We start from the raw sequence: 16,971 nt of genomic DNA on the forward strand, positions 1-16,971 counted from the left end.
CGTTGTTTTGTGAAGGAGAAGGATCAAGTGAAGATGGAAAAAAACAGCAGCTGGAAGACAAGATTGTCAAGACACAGAAGAAAATGAGCAGTTTGATGGATTACACAAAGATGCCCTATGTGAGAGGATAAGGGAACCGACAGTGCAATTGCCAGAGGCAAACTGGCAGGTTGAGAGGCAAGAGAAAACTGCTACGACAGAAGGAGAAGGACCTGCAGATATAGAGCGAAGAAGCGGCGCGGATGGCGAGGCTCGTCCAGGAACGAAAAGACGCGACCGAAAAGCGCTAATCGGACAGGAAAGACGCCGAGGTCAGGTTCGAGCTCCTGCAGAAGAAAGTGGAAGACCTTAGGAAGGAAAGGTGTGGACTCCATTGTGAAGTTGAGGTTGCAAAACTGAAGAGAGAGGAGCTGAGGTGCCTCCTAGAGGAAGGAAATCATGGCTTCAAGTGGCTGGATAGGAAGAGCGGTGTTCAGGTCGAACGGAACGACCAGTTGGAAGATGAGGTTGGAGAGGTGCGAGGAGCGAAGGAGAAATTGGTTTGCCAGGTGAAGAAGCTGCCTGGGAATTAGAGATGCGTGGAGAAGGAGAAGTGGAAAATGAAGGAGCAGCTGTCCATGTTCAAGGAATGGAGCGACAAAGTCTAAGCTGGCCTTGTGAAGAGGATCAGATGTGAAAAATTTGAGGAGGATGTTTGTTGTATGGAAAGTTTTTTTTTTTTTTTTGAAATCAATAAAGTTTATCTAGAAAGTACGATTTTCATTTACACAATGAATTTTTTTAGCAAATTTTGCTATTTAGATAATAATTGGAGTTTAACTGGAATTGAAAGGACTTGTTTGATAAATGCATGTGTTAGAATTGATTTTAGTTTGGAATGGATTTTAAGAGTGAAGTGCAATACTTGATTGTATGATTGAGAAAAGTAAAGGTTTGTATTTGATGAAGTTTTGAAGTGTACTATATGGAAGGTGATGTTTATATGTAATAAGTTGGTTTGTTAATGGTTGAAGGAAATGAAAGTTATCTGGCAATAAGTATAACGTTTTGTAAGAGTTTTATTGATTGGTGAAAGGGAAAAAAGGAAAATGAAAGGATTTGTGGAGTGGCAAGATTGGAAGCAGAGGATAGAGAGAAGATTGGGGGAGGGGCAGGAGAAGGGAAACATTGAGGAAAGATTGGTGGAGTGCCAGGAGAAGCAGAGGATTAAGAGAAGATTCAGAGAGCGTCAGAAGAAGAAGCAGAGACTTCAGAGAAGATTTGTGGAGTGCAAGGATAAGAAGGAGAGGATTCAGAGAAGATTCTGGCATGCGAAGAGAAGAAGCAGAGGATTGAGAGAAGGCCCTGGAGAATTGAAAGGATTCAGTGGCATATTCTGGTTCTAAGGTTAAGCAGAGGTGTACTCCTCTATAGGGAGGGCGGGCAAGCTCGCCATGGGTCCGGGAACGGGCGGGGCAGTCCCGCCTGGCGTCCCGGGAACAGGCGGGTGACAGCCCGCCAGGGCCGTCCCGGGACGGGCGGGCGACGGCCGCCTGGCGTCCCGGGACGGGCGCGGGCGACGGCCCGCCAGGCGTCCCGGGACGGGCGGGCGACGGCCTGCCTGGCGTCCCAGGACGGGCGGGCGACGGGCCCGCCAGGCGTCCCGGGACGGGCGGGCGACGGCCCGCCTGGCGTCCCGGGACGGGTGGGTGGCGACGGCCCGCCAGGCGTCCCAGGACGGGCGGGCGAGACGGGCCCGCCTGGCGTCCCGGGACGGGGGCGTGGCGCGGCCCGCCAGGCGTCCCGGGACGGGCGGGGGCCGACATGCCCCCTGGCGTCCCCGGGACGGGCGTGCGACGGCCCGCCTGGCGTCCGGGAGGGAGGGCGCGCCAGCCTGCTCCCGGGACGGGCCGGGCGGGGGACGGCCCGCCTGGGCCCGGGACGGGCGGGGCGGCGACGGCCCCGCCTGGCGTCCCGGGACGGGTGGCGGGCGACGGCCCGCCCAGGCGTCCCGGGACGGGCGGGCTGAACGGCTCGCCTGGCGTTCCCGGGACGGGCGGGCGACGGCCCGCCAAGGCTCCCGGTGGGCAGGCGGGCGCGTGGCCCCCCGCCCGTCCCGGGACGGGCGGGCGACGGCCCGCCTGGCTCCCGGGAATGGCCCGGGCGACGGCCCTCCCTGGCGTCCCGGGACGGGCAGGGCGACGCCCCCGCCTGGCGTCCCGGCACGGGCGGGGCGACGGCCCGCCAGGGCTCCCTCCCGGGACGGGCGGGTCACGCGCGCCTGGCTTCCCGTCGGGACGGGCGGGCCACGCGCCCGCCTGGAACGTCCCGTGACGGGCGGGCGACGGCCCGCCAGGCGCCCCGGGACGGGCGGGCGACGGCCCACCTGGCGTCCCGGGACAGGCGGGCGACGACCCGCCTGGCGTCCCGGGACGGGCGGGCGACGGCCCGCCTGGCTTCCCGGGACGGGGCGCGGGCGACGGCCCGCTGGCGTCCCCCCGGGACGGGCGGGCGACGGCCCCCGCCAAGGCGTCCCGGGACGGGCGGGGCGACGGCCCGCCTGGCGTCTCGGGACGGGTTGCGGGCGACGGCGCCAGGCGTCCCGGGACGGGCGGGCACGGGACCCGCCAGGCGTCCCGGGACGGGCGGGCGACGGCCCGCCAGGCGTCCCGGGACGGGCGGGGCGACGGCCCGCCAGGCGTCCCGGGACGGGGCGGGCGACCGGCACGCCCTGGAGGTACCCCGGGACGGGCGGGCGACGGCCCGCCTGGCGTCCCGGACGGCGGGCGACGGGCCCGCCAGGCGCCCCACCGGGCGGCGGGTGGCGCGGGACGGGGCCCGCCTGGGCGTCCCGGGACAGGCGGGCGACAAACCCGCCTGGCGTCCCGGGACGGGCGGGCGACGGCCCGCCGGCGTCCCGGGACGGGCGGGTGACGGGCTCCGACTTTGAGGCGTGGGAGGGGGGACGGGGCCCGGGCGTGGGACGGCCCGGGAGGTCCGGGACGGGGCGGGCGACGGCCCGCCGGGCGTCCCGGGACGGGCGCGGGCGCGGCCCGCCCTGGCGGGCGGGGAGGCTGCCGGGCGACGGGCGCCCAGGCCCGTCCCGGGTGGGCGGGCGACGGCCCGCCAGGCGCCCCGGGACGGGCGGGCGACAGGCAGGTCCTGCCTGGCGTCCCGGGACGGGCGGGCTACGGGGCCCCCTCCCGGGCGTCCACGGGAGGGCGGGTCGGACCGCACGGCGCCAGGCGTCCCGGGACGGGCGGGGCACGGCCCGCCAGGCGTCCCGGGACGGGCGGGCGGACGGCCCGCCGGGTCCCGGGACGGCGGGCCGACGGCCCGCTGGAGGGTACCGGGCCGGGGGGGCGACGGCCCCCTCACCCCCGGGCCCCAACCCCGGGCCGTCCGGGCGGGCGGGCGACGGCCCGCCCTGGTCCCCGGGACGGGGGGGCCCGCGCCCGCCTGGCGTCCCGGGACGGGCGGGCCAACGCGCCCGGCCTGGCGTCCCGGGGGACGGGGCGGGCACGGCCGCCAGGGCCCCGGGACGGGCGGGCGCAGGGCGTCCTGGGACGGCCGGGCGGGGACGGCCCGGCCTGGCGTACCGGGACGGTCGGGCAACGGCTCGCCAGGAGGGCGGGCCGGGCACGCGCCCTAGCCTGACCGTCCCGGACTGGGCGGGCGACACGGCCGAGCTGGCGTCCCGGGACGGGCGGGCGACGCCCCGGGCCCGCCAGGCGTCCCGGGACGGGCGGTCGACGGACGCAGCACGTCCTGGGACGGGCGGGCGACGGCACCGCCTGGACGCGGGACGGGCCGGTGGGCGGGCAGGCGTCTGGGGACGGGCGGGCGAAAAAAAAAATCCGCGGGAGAGGAAGGAGAGAATACGGTCCCGCGGGCGGGCTGGCGTCCCGGGACGGCGGCCGACGGCCCGCCTGGACGTCCCGGGTACGGGCGGGCGAGGCCCGCCGGGGCGGTCGGGCGACGGCCCGCCTGGTCCCGGACGGCGGGGCGCGGCCCGCCTGGCGGTCCGGGACGGGCGGGCGAACGGCCCAGTGGCCGTCCCGGGACGGGCGGGCGACGGCCCCCGGGCCTCCCTGGGACAGCGCGGGCGCGGCCCGCCAGGCGTCCCCGGGTTGGGGGCGGGCGACGGCCCGCCAGGCGTCCCCGGGACGGGCGGGCACGGCCCGCCTGGCGTCCCGGGACGGGCCGGGCCGACGGCCCCCGCCGGGCGTCCCCGGGACGGGCGGGTGCGGGCCCGCCAGGCGTCCCGGGACGGGCGGGGCGAAGGCCGGCCCCGCCGGCGCCCCGGGAACGGGCGGTCGACGGCCCTCCTTGCTCCCGGGACGGGCGGGCCACGGCCCCGCCTGGCCTCCCGGGACAGCGCGGGGGGCGGCCCGCCCGGGGCCAGCGTCCCGGGACGGGCGGGCGCGGCCCGCCAGCCGTCCCGGGACGGGCGGGCCGGCCCCGCCTTGGCCGGCCCGGGACGGGCGGGCGAACGGCCCGCCCGGCCGGGTTCCCGGGACGGGCGGGATGCGGCCCGCCAGGCGTCCCCGGGACGGGCGGGAGCGGGCCCCGCCAGGCGTCCCGGGACGGGCGGGCGACGGCCCGCCAGGCGTCCCGGGACGGGCGGGGCGCGGTCCCGCCTGGCTCCCGGGACGGGTCGGGCCCGGCCCCGCCAGGGGCTTTCCCCGGCACGGGCGGACGACGGCCCACCTGGCGTCCCGGGACGGGCGGGGGGGCGACGGCCCGCCTGGCATCCCGGGACGGGCGGCGACGGCCCGCCAGGGCGTCCCGGCACGGGCGGACGACGGCCCGCCAGCGTCCCGGGGACGGGCGGGGCGACGGGGGCCCGCCTGGCGTCCCGGCACGGGCCGGCGGTCGACGGCCCGCCAGGCGTCCCGGGACGGGCGGGCGACGGCCCGCCTGGCGTCCCGGGACGGGCGGCGACGGGACGCCTGCGTCCCGGGACGGGGCCGGGCGACGGCCCGCCTGGAGGGTCCCGGGACGGGCGGGCGACGGCCCGCCTGGCGTCCCGGGACGGGCGGGATGCGGCCCCGCCAGCGTCCCGGGACGGGCGGGCGACGGCCCGCCTGGGCGTCCCGGGACGGAGGTCGACTGCCCGCCTGGCGTCCCGGGACGGGCGGGCGACGGCCCGACTGGCCTCCCGGGAACAGGCGCGGGCGACGGCAGCCAGGCGTCCCGGGGACGGGTGCGGGCCGGGACGGCCCGCCAGGCGTCCCGGGACGGGGCGGGGGCCGACGCCCGCTAGGGCGTTCCCGGGACGGGGCGGGCGACGGCCCCGCCTGGCGGTCCCGGGAACGGGGGGGGGGGGGGGCGGGGGCGACGGCCCCGCCTGGCGTCCCGGGACGGGCGGGCGACGGCCCGCCCTGGGAGGTCCCGGGGACGGGCGGGCGGGGGGGACGGCCCGCCTGGCGTACCGGGTCGGGCGGGCGACGGCCCGCAGGCGTCCCGGACGGGGAGGGGGCCCGAGGAACGGCCCGCGGGGAGGCGTCCCGGGACGGCAGGCCCGCGACGGACCCGCCTGGCGTACCCGGGCCGGGCGGGCGAACGGCCCCGCCTGGCGTCCCTGGAGGGGGGGCCGGGCCGGGCGACGGCAAGTCCAGGCGTTCCCGGGTACGGGCGGGCGACGGCCCGGCCCTGGGCCCGGGGTCCCGGGACGGGCGCGGGCGGGGGGGAACGGCCCCCCGCCTGGCGGGGGCGGGATCCCAAAACCGGGACGGGAGGTCCCGACGGGCCCACGCATTGCGTCCCGGGACTGGCGGGCGACGGCCCGCCTGGCCTCCCGGGGGGGGGAGGGACCCAGCCTCGCCGTGGAACGACGGCCCGGGGCCAAGGCGTCCCGGGGGGGGACGGGGCGGGGCGGAAAAACTGGACCGCCAGGCGCCCGGGACGGGCCCGCCGACGGCCCGCTAAGGCGCCAGGCCGTCCCGGGACGGGCGCGGGCGGGCCCGTTGACACGGACCCCGCCTGGCGTCCCGGGAACTGGCGGGCGACGCCCCGACCTGGCGCCCGGGCGGGAGGGACGGCCCGCCTGGCCCGTCACGGGAGGCGGGGGGGACGGGCGCCTGGGTCCCGGGGACGGCGGGACAGCCAGGACTGGCGTTCCCGGCACGGGCGGGCGACGGGAACCCGCCAAGGGTCCCGGGAGACTGGGCGCGGCCCGACTGGCGCCGCTGGCGTTACCCGGGGGGTGGTGGGGGGGGGGGGGGGTGGGGGGGGGTGGGGGTGTGTCTGGCGGGCGACGGGCCGCCAGGCGTCCGGGAAGGCGGCGGGCGACGGCCCGCAAGGCGTCCCCGGGACCGGGGGCGACGGCCCGCCTGGACGGTGCCCTGGGAGGGCGGGCGACGGGCCCGCCGGCGTACAGGGGAGGGCAGGGAGAACGGGCCCGCCAGGCGTCCGGGACGGGCCCGGGCCGACGGCCCGCTGGCGGTTCCGGTGAAGGGCGGGCGACGGGGGCCCGGCCTGGCGTCCCGGGACGGGAGGTCCCGACCGGCAAGCCTGGCGTCCCGGGACTGCGGGCGGGCGACGGGCACGGCCTGGGCCTCCCGGGAACCAGCGCGGGCGAAGGCCACGCCAGGCGTCCCGTGAAGGGCGTGCGACGGCCGACAGGTCCGGGACGGGGCGGGCGACGGCCGCCAGGGCGTCCCGTGAAAGGCGAGGGGCGACGGCCAGCCTGGCGTCCCGGACTGGCGGGCGACGCCCCGCCCTGGCGTCCCGGGACGGGCGGGCGACAGGCCAGGCCGGGCGTACGGGACGGAGCGGGCGACGGACCGCACTGGCGTACCGGGACGGGCGGGCGACAGCCCGCCTGGCGTCCCGCCGGCAACGGGCGGGCGACGGTCCCCGCCAGGCGTCCGGGACGAATCGGGGCGACGGCCCCTCTGGGCGTCCCGCACGGGCCGTCCGACGGCCCCGCCTGGCGTCCCGGAAACGGGCGGGCGAACGGGCCCGGGCCTGGAAGGTCCCGGGACGGGCGGGGTGGCGAACGGCTCGGCCTTGGCATCCCGGACGGGCGGGAGCGCCGGCCCGCCAGAGCGTCCCGCGGACGGGCCCGGGCCGGACGGCGGGGCAGGCCCGTCCCGGGACGGGGCGGTCCGGGACGGCCTCCCGGGCCTGGCGGGTCCGCCCGGGACGGGAGGTCGCTGCCCGCCCTGGCTCCCGGGACGGGCGGGCCGACGGCCCCTCCTGGCCTCCCCGGGACAGCGCGGGCGACGGCCCGCCAGGCGTCCCGGGACGGGCGGGGGGGCGACGGCCCGCCAGGCGTCCCGGGTACGGGCGGGCGACGGCCCGCCAGGCGTCATGGGTGGGCGGGCGGACGGCCGCCGACTGGCGTCCCGGGTGGACGGGCGGGCGACGGCCCCGCCTGGCGTCCCGGGCGGACGGGCGGGCCGACCGGCCCGCCTGGAGGTCCCGGTGAACGGGCGGGCGACGGCCCGCCCTGGCGGTACCGGGTGTCGGGCGGGCCGACGGCCCGCCAGGCCGTCCCGGGACGGGCGGGCAGACGGAGCCCGCCAGGCGTCCCGGGTGACGGGCGGGCGGTGTGGGGGCGGGGGTCGGACCCGGCCCGGCTGGGTCCCGGGTACGGGCGGGCGACGGCCCGCATGGCGTCCCGGGACGGGCAGGGGCCGAATGGCGGACCCGGCCCGCTGGCGTCCCGGGGGACGGCGGCAGGGGCTGACGGCCCACGCCAAGGTGCGTACCCCCGGGACGGGTCGGGGCGGCAAAGGGCCCACGCCAGGGCTTACCCGGGGACGGGCGGGTCGACGGGCCCGCCAGGCGTCCCGGTGGACGGGACGGGCGACGGCCCCCGCCTGGCGTCCTGGGACGGGCGGGCGACGGCCCGCCTGGGCGTCCCGGGACGGACGGGCGACGGCCCGCCTTTTGGCGTCCCTCCCGGGACGGCGCGGGCGACGGCCCGCCTGGCGTCCCGGGACGGGCGGTCGACAGCCGCCTGGCGTCCCCGGGAACGGGCGGGTGGGCGATGGGCCCAATCAGATGGCACAAAGTTGAAACGAACGCGCCAAGGTAAACAATGAACGAAGTATAGAAAACACCATGTAAAATAACTTCAAATGTGACTTTTTAGATCGTCTGCATGATGGAAGCCTAATAAGAAATACTAATTCAAACAAAATCATTTCGAGCTCCTGTGGTCTCATTATTCGTTCGTTAATAGGCTGTTACAACGAGAAAGCAATTCCCCAGAAACGAAGTCTCTTTACCGAACTTTAACTTGTGTCTTTAGTGTAAATTGTAAATTACTTTATATTACTTTGAAAATGTGCATAAAGTACAGGCAGTCGTACGTTCAATCTAACAATAACAACAGACTTTTCAAGAATCTTTTTACGAGCAATCAGCACAGTTCATCAATAAATGGAGCAGCTAAAATTGTTTTAGTGGTTCCGGCACTAAACATCTCTACCCATCTCCATGGATTAGATAAGCCATACATGGTACTGTCGCGCACAATAGTTCTTTCCCTCTGCTGCTGAATCGGGCCCTTTCACACTATGCGATTCTAGTCGCACCAAGATTCGATTGCGGTGCCGGATCTAAATGCGACACAAAATTGCGCAAATCGTACATTTGTCCGACTGCCGCACAAAGTACCCAATTTTTGACAAGCGCTTGCAGTCTGCTCGCAGCCTGTGGTGGTGACTACATATACGTACAGGAAGAGAAAATTGTCTTTATTTATTACATTTGAGAAAAAAGAAGAGAAAACCTAGAATTCACTCGGTACACCCTTTGAATACACAAAGGCACTTGTACGGTGCATTTGTCACAATTTTCGAGGAGCTGAAGAGAGATGATGATAAATTTTGCAATTACTTCAGAATGTCTAAAACAACCTTTGAGGAACTCTTGTCACATCTGCATGACCAGAATCGCTAAAAGAAATACGACATTCAGAGATGATATTTCGCCAGCACAACAACTGGCAGTTACCATCAAGTAAGAGGAAATAATATGGACCTTTCCTTGTAAATTTGCTTTTCCATATAGAAATTAAAAAGGAGAAATGAAAACAACTAGTGTTAGCTGAAACATCTCTATTTATCAAAAGTATAAACTGATATATCTATATAAAAACAAATCTTTTACTTTGATATAAAAAAATCCATATTAAAAACAAATCTTTTCTTTGATTTATAAAAAACTCCATTAATCCTCTGTTTTCAATTAATCAATGTAAGAGTAAAACAACGTAAGTGTTAACTATAAAACTTCTAAAAAAATCATATATATCGAAATCAAAAGCTTTTAGTCCTCTTTTATATCAATAATCTGCCGATAACCTTCTAATAATTTCAGTATCAAAACGTAAATGTAACCTTAATGAAAAAAACAGCAAATCATTTAGTAAATAATTTCTCAGTAGTTTATACTTAAGCAATCCATACCTGTAGTTCTTTCTTATTTACGAATAACACTATTGTTATTATTATTGTATGGTGTTTTTTCGTTGCATGGAACAAGTGGTTATTCAGCAACGGGAATAACACTATTTATATCCCTCAAATGTTTTCAATACCCAATGCACCCGATCACCAGAAGCAGTGGAACTGTGGAAGTCTACTGCTGTCGCACTTATATGCAGGAAACAATCGCATAGTGTGAAGACACGTATTGAAGGCAATGGCCAACTGCAATCGCGTCTGGGTGTAGCACCGGGGGGGGGGAACATGCCCAGTGGGGCCTGTCGTCTGTAATGCGATGCCGGACCAGGGTTACCGCAAAGTCCGCACATCGCCGAGAAATTATAGCTCCGCACCGGGATGTGTAGTGTTAATTTCCACTTCCTAGCATACTTATATCGAAACTTATTCGGTTATAATCAGTTAAATCACTTCAACTAATGCAATTGCCTAATGCATATTTGCCGTTGTTTTCTCAAAATAAATAAATAAATAAATAAAATAAAAACTCATTAAACATGACTAAGTTACAATAATGTAAGTCAGCCTTCACCCTGAGATTAATTCACAAATTAATTAAATTTTACTAAACTATATGTATATAATATAATATATATATATATATATTATATATAGATATATATATATATACCTATTATATTAATATTATAGTTATATATATTATATATTATATATATATACTATATAGTATATAATATAAAATTACAAACGCAAATTGAAGATTGCTGGACCTAAAGAATGAATGCATTTTAAAACATCACGTTTGGGTTACGTCATATGCTGTTGTCAAAATCAGTTCTTAATTGAACAATCGCATGATCGTATTTGATAATGGCGCGTGAACACTCGAGACTAGTGAAATGGTTAATTTTTCAAAAATATTAGTACTTTCAAAAATATCATATAATTTCAATCATTTTTCATTGATGGAAAAAAAGTTTTAAAAGCATAAATATATATGCGGACCTACAGCGCCGCATACGTGAGGAGTGCAGACCTCAGCTCTGCATTCAATGACTCCCCCTCGAATCTTCTCCGCACTTTTGGTCGTTTCTCCGCACTTTGGCAACACTGGTGATCAGCTTCTTCCCCCTGTCCTCGTCCCCATAGCCGTGCGTATTCCCACATCCCGTCCTACTTGGCCTTTTAATGATAACAGTTATTTTAAAACTTCACCTCACCGACATAAGAAGCCTTAAAATGTATATGTGTATAGAACATTTTCTACTCAGAATGACCTTTTCTTTAGTTTTTCGAAATATTTGCATAAACTTGTGTTACACCCTGTATATGTGTATGTATTTATACATACACATAATTATTGAAGGACTGTATTGTTTTACCGAAGTCTGTTGGAGCAAGAAAAATAATACAGTTGATACAAAATCATGAGTGTTTTACTAGACTGTGGACCGATTTCCCTTGCAAAAAGCTTTCTAATTAAGGACAGCCATAAATTTACTTTTCGCCAGAACGAATCGTCATCTGCCCTTTCTCGCGGTTTTGTACATTACGTTTGTCTGAATTTTCGAAGTTCTGCACGGACATTCAAAATGATTTTGACTTGTGGAAAATAGAAAAAGGTTCAGTTCAATGATGAACCATACCAATCAAAATGTATAAACAATGCTATCTCTTATATCTGCGAGTATCTCGAAAATTTTAGAGCAGAAACCTCATTTCATAACTAATTTTGACCCAAGCATGTATTTAGATTTTTGCCTGGAAAGTAGATTTAAAATAAAACGGAAAACTCAAAATAAGATTAATAATAGTGAGATGCATTCGTCATATCTACTTAGATATATGAAATCCTTTTTGGAAAGAAAGCTCTTTATCTTCTTAATAGCAAAGGCAACGTTATTTAGGGAAGAAAAAGTTTCAAAACAAAAATATGCTGGTTGTAAAATTACTATAGTATATATATATATATATATATATATATATATATATATATATATATATGTGTATATAATATATATATATATATATATATATATATATATATATATATATATATATGTATATATATATATATATATATATATATATATATATATATATATATATAATATATACATATATATATATATATATATATATATATATATATATATATATATATATATATAACAAGTACTGCAAACGTTATTTGCCAGGACGCAACTTATACTAGTAGAAGGTAAGACAAATAAAAATATACTTAGAATAATTATGATTAAGTCAGAATGCTAAATATGTAAATCATCCTTCATGAGAGGGGAATTCAACGTCATTATCACGAGTTTTCAAATAACGCTATTTACCTCAGGTTTTATTCTCGGATAAGAGAGAAGTATTCCCTCTAGTTCGTATTTTATCTCGCGCCAGTTCTAAATGAGTGGAGAATAGCTCTTGTCTTTTTTCTCTGGTTTCAAAATAGCAAATTGCTCGTAGCAGCAAATCGATCCGACTAAGAGTATTCTTTTTTTTTTTCTTTTTTTTAATTAGACGGTAAAAATCATGCAAGTGTTACCGTCTTCGTTGTGAACTTTATTACCACATTTCATTCATTTCTGTATGTATATTCCTTTGAAGTAATAGACTAGATTACAGTCTCAAACGCAAATATTTTTATGCTTCTCACTGATCGGGTAACAGGTTGAAAGATACGTCTATAAAAATGACGTATCATTAGATCTCAATCACTTTTTTTTGGTGGCAGGTAACGATTGGATATGTAATCAGTGTTGTTCATTATTGATCCAAACAAGATTAAAAATTGAACGGAGACTGAACTCCTCATTACTCACTCATTGATAATTACTTATTGATTACATAATGAATATTTCCGTATCAAGGGCTAAGGGTTATCCATTATTTGGACATTTTCAAATCTAGTGTTCACATCACTAGTATGTAAGGACTACTTAACAATGTCTCAGTATGCATTGTCAAAAATCAATTTTATTTGTCTCGTTCGATCATTCGCTTTCTTTTCTTTCATTAGGTGATTCAATTTAGGTCTGATAGTTCATGAGGCATGAAGCAAAACGTTTTCGTAATGTCAGTGGATTAGGACCTGCGTTTGCCCCAATTAACACGAATGTTTAAAAAGATGGCTGACTCATTTGGAAACCGTGATATCAAACAATGAAGTAATTCATGATTATGTAAAGTTATATTCCCGTTTTTGCACTTTTAAGATTTAAATGATAAACATTCTTTTTCACTGAAAGGTTAATTTTTGAAGAAATTTGCTCTTTGGAATAAAAAAAAAAATGTCCGAGAGAGGTATTATTTCCATCCATAGGTTATAGAAATTTAGAGACTCATAAAGAAAGAATCTTCTTCTTCCCAGCTTGTTCCCATTTTTATATGGGGTCGCCGTTTCGGATGAGCCGTTTCCATCTATTTATATCCTGTGCTTCTGCCTCATCAATTCCCTTCTCATGTAAGTCTCCTCTCACACAGTCCTTCCATCTCTTTCTTGGTCTCCCCCTTCTTCTTCTTCCTTGCACTTCCACCCCCATAGTATGTCTCCCAGCGTGATCCTCATCTCTCCTCAACAGGTGTCCATAACATCTCAGCCTCCCCTCCTGCACTTTCTTTGATACTTCCATCACCTTAGTCGACCCCCTTATGTAGTCATTTCTGATCCTATCCTCTCTTGTCACCCCAGACATCCACCTAAGCATTCTCATTTCTGCCACATCCATCTTCTTCTGCTCTGTCTTTCTCATGCTTGCTGTTTCCGTACCATACAGCATTGCTGTTCTTACCACCGTCTTGTGAAATTTAGACTCATAAAGAAAGAATATGAAACAAATACTTTCCAAATAGGAAAAGTTATAAAATCTTCTTTCTTTTGGTGTACGGAAATAGGAAGAAGACATCCAATTATTGTTTCGTATTGAATTAACATACTGAGCAAAAAGTAACACGGGCGTTAACATCAGTGTTCCTTATAAGCGATCACCATTGGTCATCACTTTGCAACACTTATGTGCTCACAACATACTGATATCTCTTGTTTGTCTTCCTGCTTCCTGTATATACTGACCAGCCTCAGCGCCTATGTTATTATTAAAAAATAATGAGTCATATGTGCTAACCGGTATTACGTTGAATTCACATTTCTAGAAGCATTGTATATAAGGAGAATCAAAAGCGGATGGAAGGGAAGTTGCTTTAGCGTTTGAAAATGCACGAAGAAAGACAAAATAACCATAATATATATGATGATATAATCACTATATCCGGTAAACACAGTCACAATTTCCTAATTCTATAAAAAAAATATTGTCGTATAGATTCTGGAAAAAATAAAAAATAAAAATGACAATAAACAATAATTGTTTTTCCCTGCTCACCTAAAAAAAGAGACAACCATTATGTGTTACGTAAAAGCAATAAAAAGAAAGAGTAGGAAATGTTGGACAAATTTGTGCAAGAAAAGGGAGAAAAATCCTGTCAATGTCAATACTTAATGCTTCGGGGTAGAAAATCGGCTTCTTTTATTGCGTTGCAGCAGACAGAAGGAGGAAAACGTCGATATTTTTCCTCTCTCACAGCTCTGTATTGTTGGAAGTCTTCATTTCATTAATCCGGACGTTTTTAATAGGTTTTCGGTCTCTATGCTGAAGACATATCGTGTAATAAACGAAGTTTTATTTTCCATTGTAGTTTACCTCATGTTCCCAATGTCTTTGAGCGGAGGAATTTATCTCTGTGACATATACAAATCCGTAGAAAATGGTAACGATTTTAAGGAGGTTATGCGAGACCTTTTTATAAAAGGTCTCTTTATTATCTTTAGTTTCATAGTTATATTTCGAAAATTGAATAAAATGCTTTGATGACAACAAATCATCTGGCATTTCTTATACACTTTAGAAGCCAATCCTCAGTGACCTCTGATCACTTCATTCCACAGGTGACGAATTTCCATTAGATTGACATTTCTTTCTTCATACTTTTTTTATGATTACTTGTACTACATAACAAACATAAGAATATTTAAACGAAAACTATCGCATAAGATAATGATAATCATACAGCAATTGGTTAGACTCTTTTATATAAATGAATATATGCTAACTTAGAATCCATTTGAGTTGCTCACAAAACTCTCCTTTCATCTAAGTAGGTAAACAAATGAAATAACATAACTTTTAAAAAAAAACTCTAGTGGTTATTCAAAACACAATATTGTGCCATTGACTCTTCCATTATCGTGATCCGATGCTTTTACAAATTATTATTGTTTTTTATAGTTATTTTGAAGTATATTCACGTGTGTATATGGTTACGGCTGTATTTATTTTTATCTATCTAATTGCCCTAACTCTTCATAATTCACACTTAATAATTCAGAACCACAGAGAATAATTGATAGTTTCTTTCAAATCGTTAACCATTTGTCTTTTATTAGTGCGAAAAATCACCAGCATCTTAATGTTATTTCTAACGGTATGTATCAGCTAGTTCGCCATTTCGAGATACTGAGGTATCAACTTGAGTGAATGGTTGCTGCATCACTCAGCCGACATTAAATTATTGCTTCAGTTGGCAACTAAATAGTTTAGTATCAGGTGATCAATGGAAGTTGTCACTGGGTCGAGAAGAAAATACAATGTTTTCGCCTCTTCAGAATGGGTGGTTGCTAGAGACGTACTTTGAAAGGTGAAGAGATCCTGGAAGCTTTGAAGCTGCTAGTATTTACTCCTCCTTAGAATGGTACGTATTTGGTCAAGGTAATTTGACAGTTGTTTTGTTGCGATAGGATGAGCAAGGAAAACCTTCCTTCAGAAAACGAGTTACGGTTACAATTTTCTTTCGCAAGAAAAATAAACTAGGAAACAACACGTTAATTTGGAGATTATTCACTCTATCTATTTTCTACAAAAAAGTCACTCTTAAATGCCGTATCAAATCAGTTCATCATCTCTCATATTATTTTATTTTAAGTAAGAAAGATTAATATCACTGTTTCACAATAAAATGTCTTACAGTACAAACCCTGTTTTAATACTAACATAGGATATATCTCAAAACCGACATAAAACTTAAAAACAAATGAAAATTATGAACTGTCCACGTGCCTCATTCAATTGAACAAGTCTTCTTCAGCAGTAAATGGAAAGATAGAGACACTGTAGTGTTTTTTTCGTTTGCCTATCCGAAGCAATACAATAAAGGAATCCAATTTCCTACTGGAAGACATTACGGGGTTATGACTCCTCAACGCTGAAAATACAGACGCGACGTCACATCCTCCAAAACAGACGGCGACGCTGCCGTGATCCCGAAAGTATATTTATTGATGGTGGAAGTGGCAAACTTTCTCAGTCTTTTCAGACATAAATTTCTAACTGTAGAGCTTTTTCAGTCTTAGTTCGACTCTTCACTGGGAACTCTTTCGTTATTAAAAATGAAGAGTTTAAAAAAGGCAATGATTTTCCTCTTACTTTTTTCTTTTTCAGCGAATCTACTTTAAATTAAAAGATATTATACTCCTGATTAAAAATTTTGTCATACAATCATTTGAAGATTATAATATAAATTAGTTGACTATTATATCTCAGTTAAAACCGGTGTTCTAAGATTAAAAAAAAGGTCGTTTTACTTCAATTGAAAGGATTGTAATTTTTATCTTGGATACAGATTTTTTCCACCAGATCAAATTGCATGAGGCCTTATCCATCCATTCCACCCTCTCCGCAACGAAGATGAATCTATTCCTTCAACATTATAATGTAGTGCTAAGAGAATTTATCAGTGGTTGACCATTACTAGAGTTGCATACGTGTCCAAGTAGGAAAATTATACACAAACATATACAAAATTTATCACGTGTTTTTCTATGCAACCTGAGGATGTTTAGCAATTAGTAAACGTAATGAAATGTTTCCTGATCTGAAACAAGATAACTGCAAAAGGATGAGGCTTTAAAGCTAAATAATAAAAATACTAACTTATTGTTAACTGCATTTTGTCCCAGGTCAGTACTACAGGAATCGGGTTGATTAGTATGTATGTTGAAGTACCTAGAATTTTTAGCAATATGAATGCAAAAAAAGGCCAAGAGAATAAGGCGCCTATTATTTTGATGCCATCTTTTTCTCTATGATTTTAAACGCCAAATAAAATATTCAGAAGTTAATTAAGACCATGAGCCGAATTTAACGATTCAATTTTTTTTTAGTATCTGCTCTGTTGTACATCTGCCGTAATATTGGCTTATAAGTCTTAACATTTTCATACCACAGGAATCCCTTTGCTAGCGGGTATGTAGCCTCCAAGCTAACCAACGTAAGTGGGCGAAGAATATTGACAAACTGTCGGAAAGAGAATTTATTGTTGTAAAGTAGTGGTTTAAATATTTAGATTTTCTTCATTTCCCACTACATTTCTAGTAATTAAAATCCAAACGTAATCAAAGGCACAGCACCGGTAATTACAGAACAATCGTTGGTGTAATCAAGGCAGGAGGAGAGTGGAATCATCTTTTTTAGACGACGAGTAAACACTGAGGGAAAATAAACATATT

General features: G+C 53.9%; 1 protein-coding gene across 1 annotated transcript; it reads right to left on the minus strand.

The window, feature by feature from the left end:
• Window positions 1-444: 444 nt before the first annotated feature.
• On the minus strand, window positions 445-7,298 carry LOC135224818 (collagen alpha-1(I) chain-like). Its single transcript, XM_064264141.1, has 4 exons — window positions 6,245-7,298; window positions 2,399-6,093; window positions 1,736-2,297; window positions 445-611 (listed from the first exon to the last, which is right to left on the minus strand). The coding sequence occupies exons 1-4, from the start codon at window positions 7,296-7,298 to the stop codon at window positions 445-447; spliced, it is 5,478 nt and encodes a 1,825-aa protein (XP_064120211.1).
• Between the last annotated feature and the right edge of the window lie 9,673 nt (window positions 7,299-16,971).

Source organism: Macrobrachium nipponense, chromosome 12 (genome assembly GCF_015104395.2).
Source record: "Macrobrachium nipponense isolate FS-2020 chromosome 12, ASM1510439v2, whole genome shotgun sequence".
NCBI lineage: Eukaryota > Metazoa > Arthropoda > Malacostraca > Decapoda > Palaemonidae > Macrobrachium > Macrobrachium nipponense.

Bases quoted from the DNA above. Each gene is read 5' to 3' on its own strand.
- LOC135224818 (XM_064264141.1), bottom strand. From the start codon at position 7,298: ATGACGCCTGGCGGGCCGTCGCCCGCCCGTACCCGGGACGCCTGGCGG. The intron at 6,094-6,244 runs GCCCGTCGCCCG...CGGGAACGCCAG, and splicing joins GCCTTCCCGGACGCCTGGCG to TCCTGGCTGTCCCGCCGTCC. The intron at 2,298-2,398 runs GCGGGTCGTCGC...GGGACGTTCCAG, and splicing joins CGCCCGTCCCGGGACGCCAG to GCGGGCGCGTGGCCCGCCCG.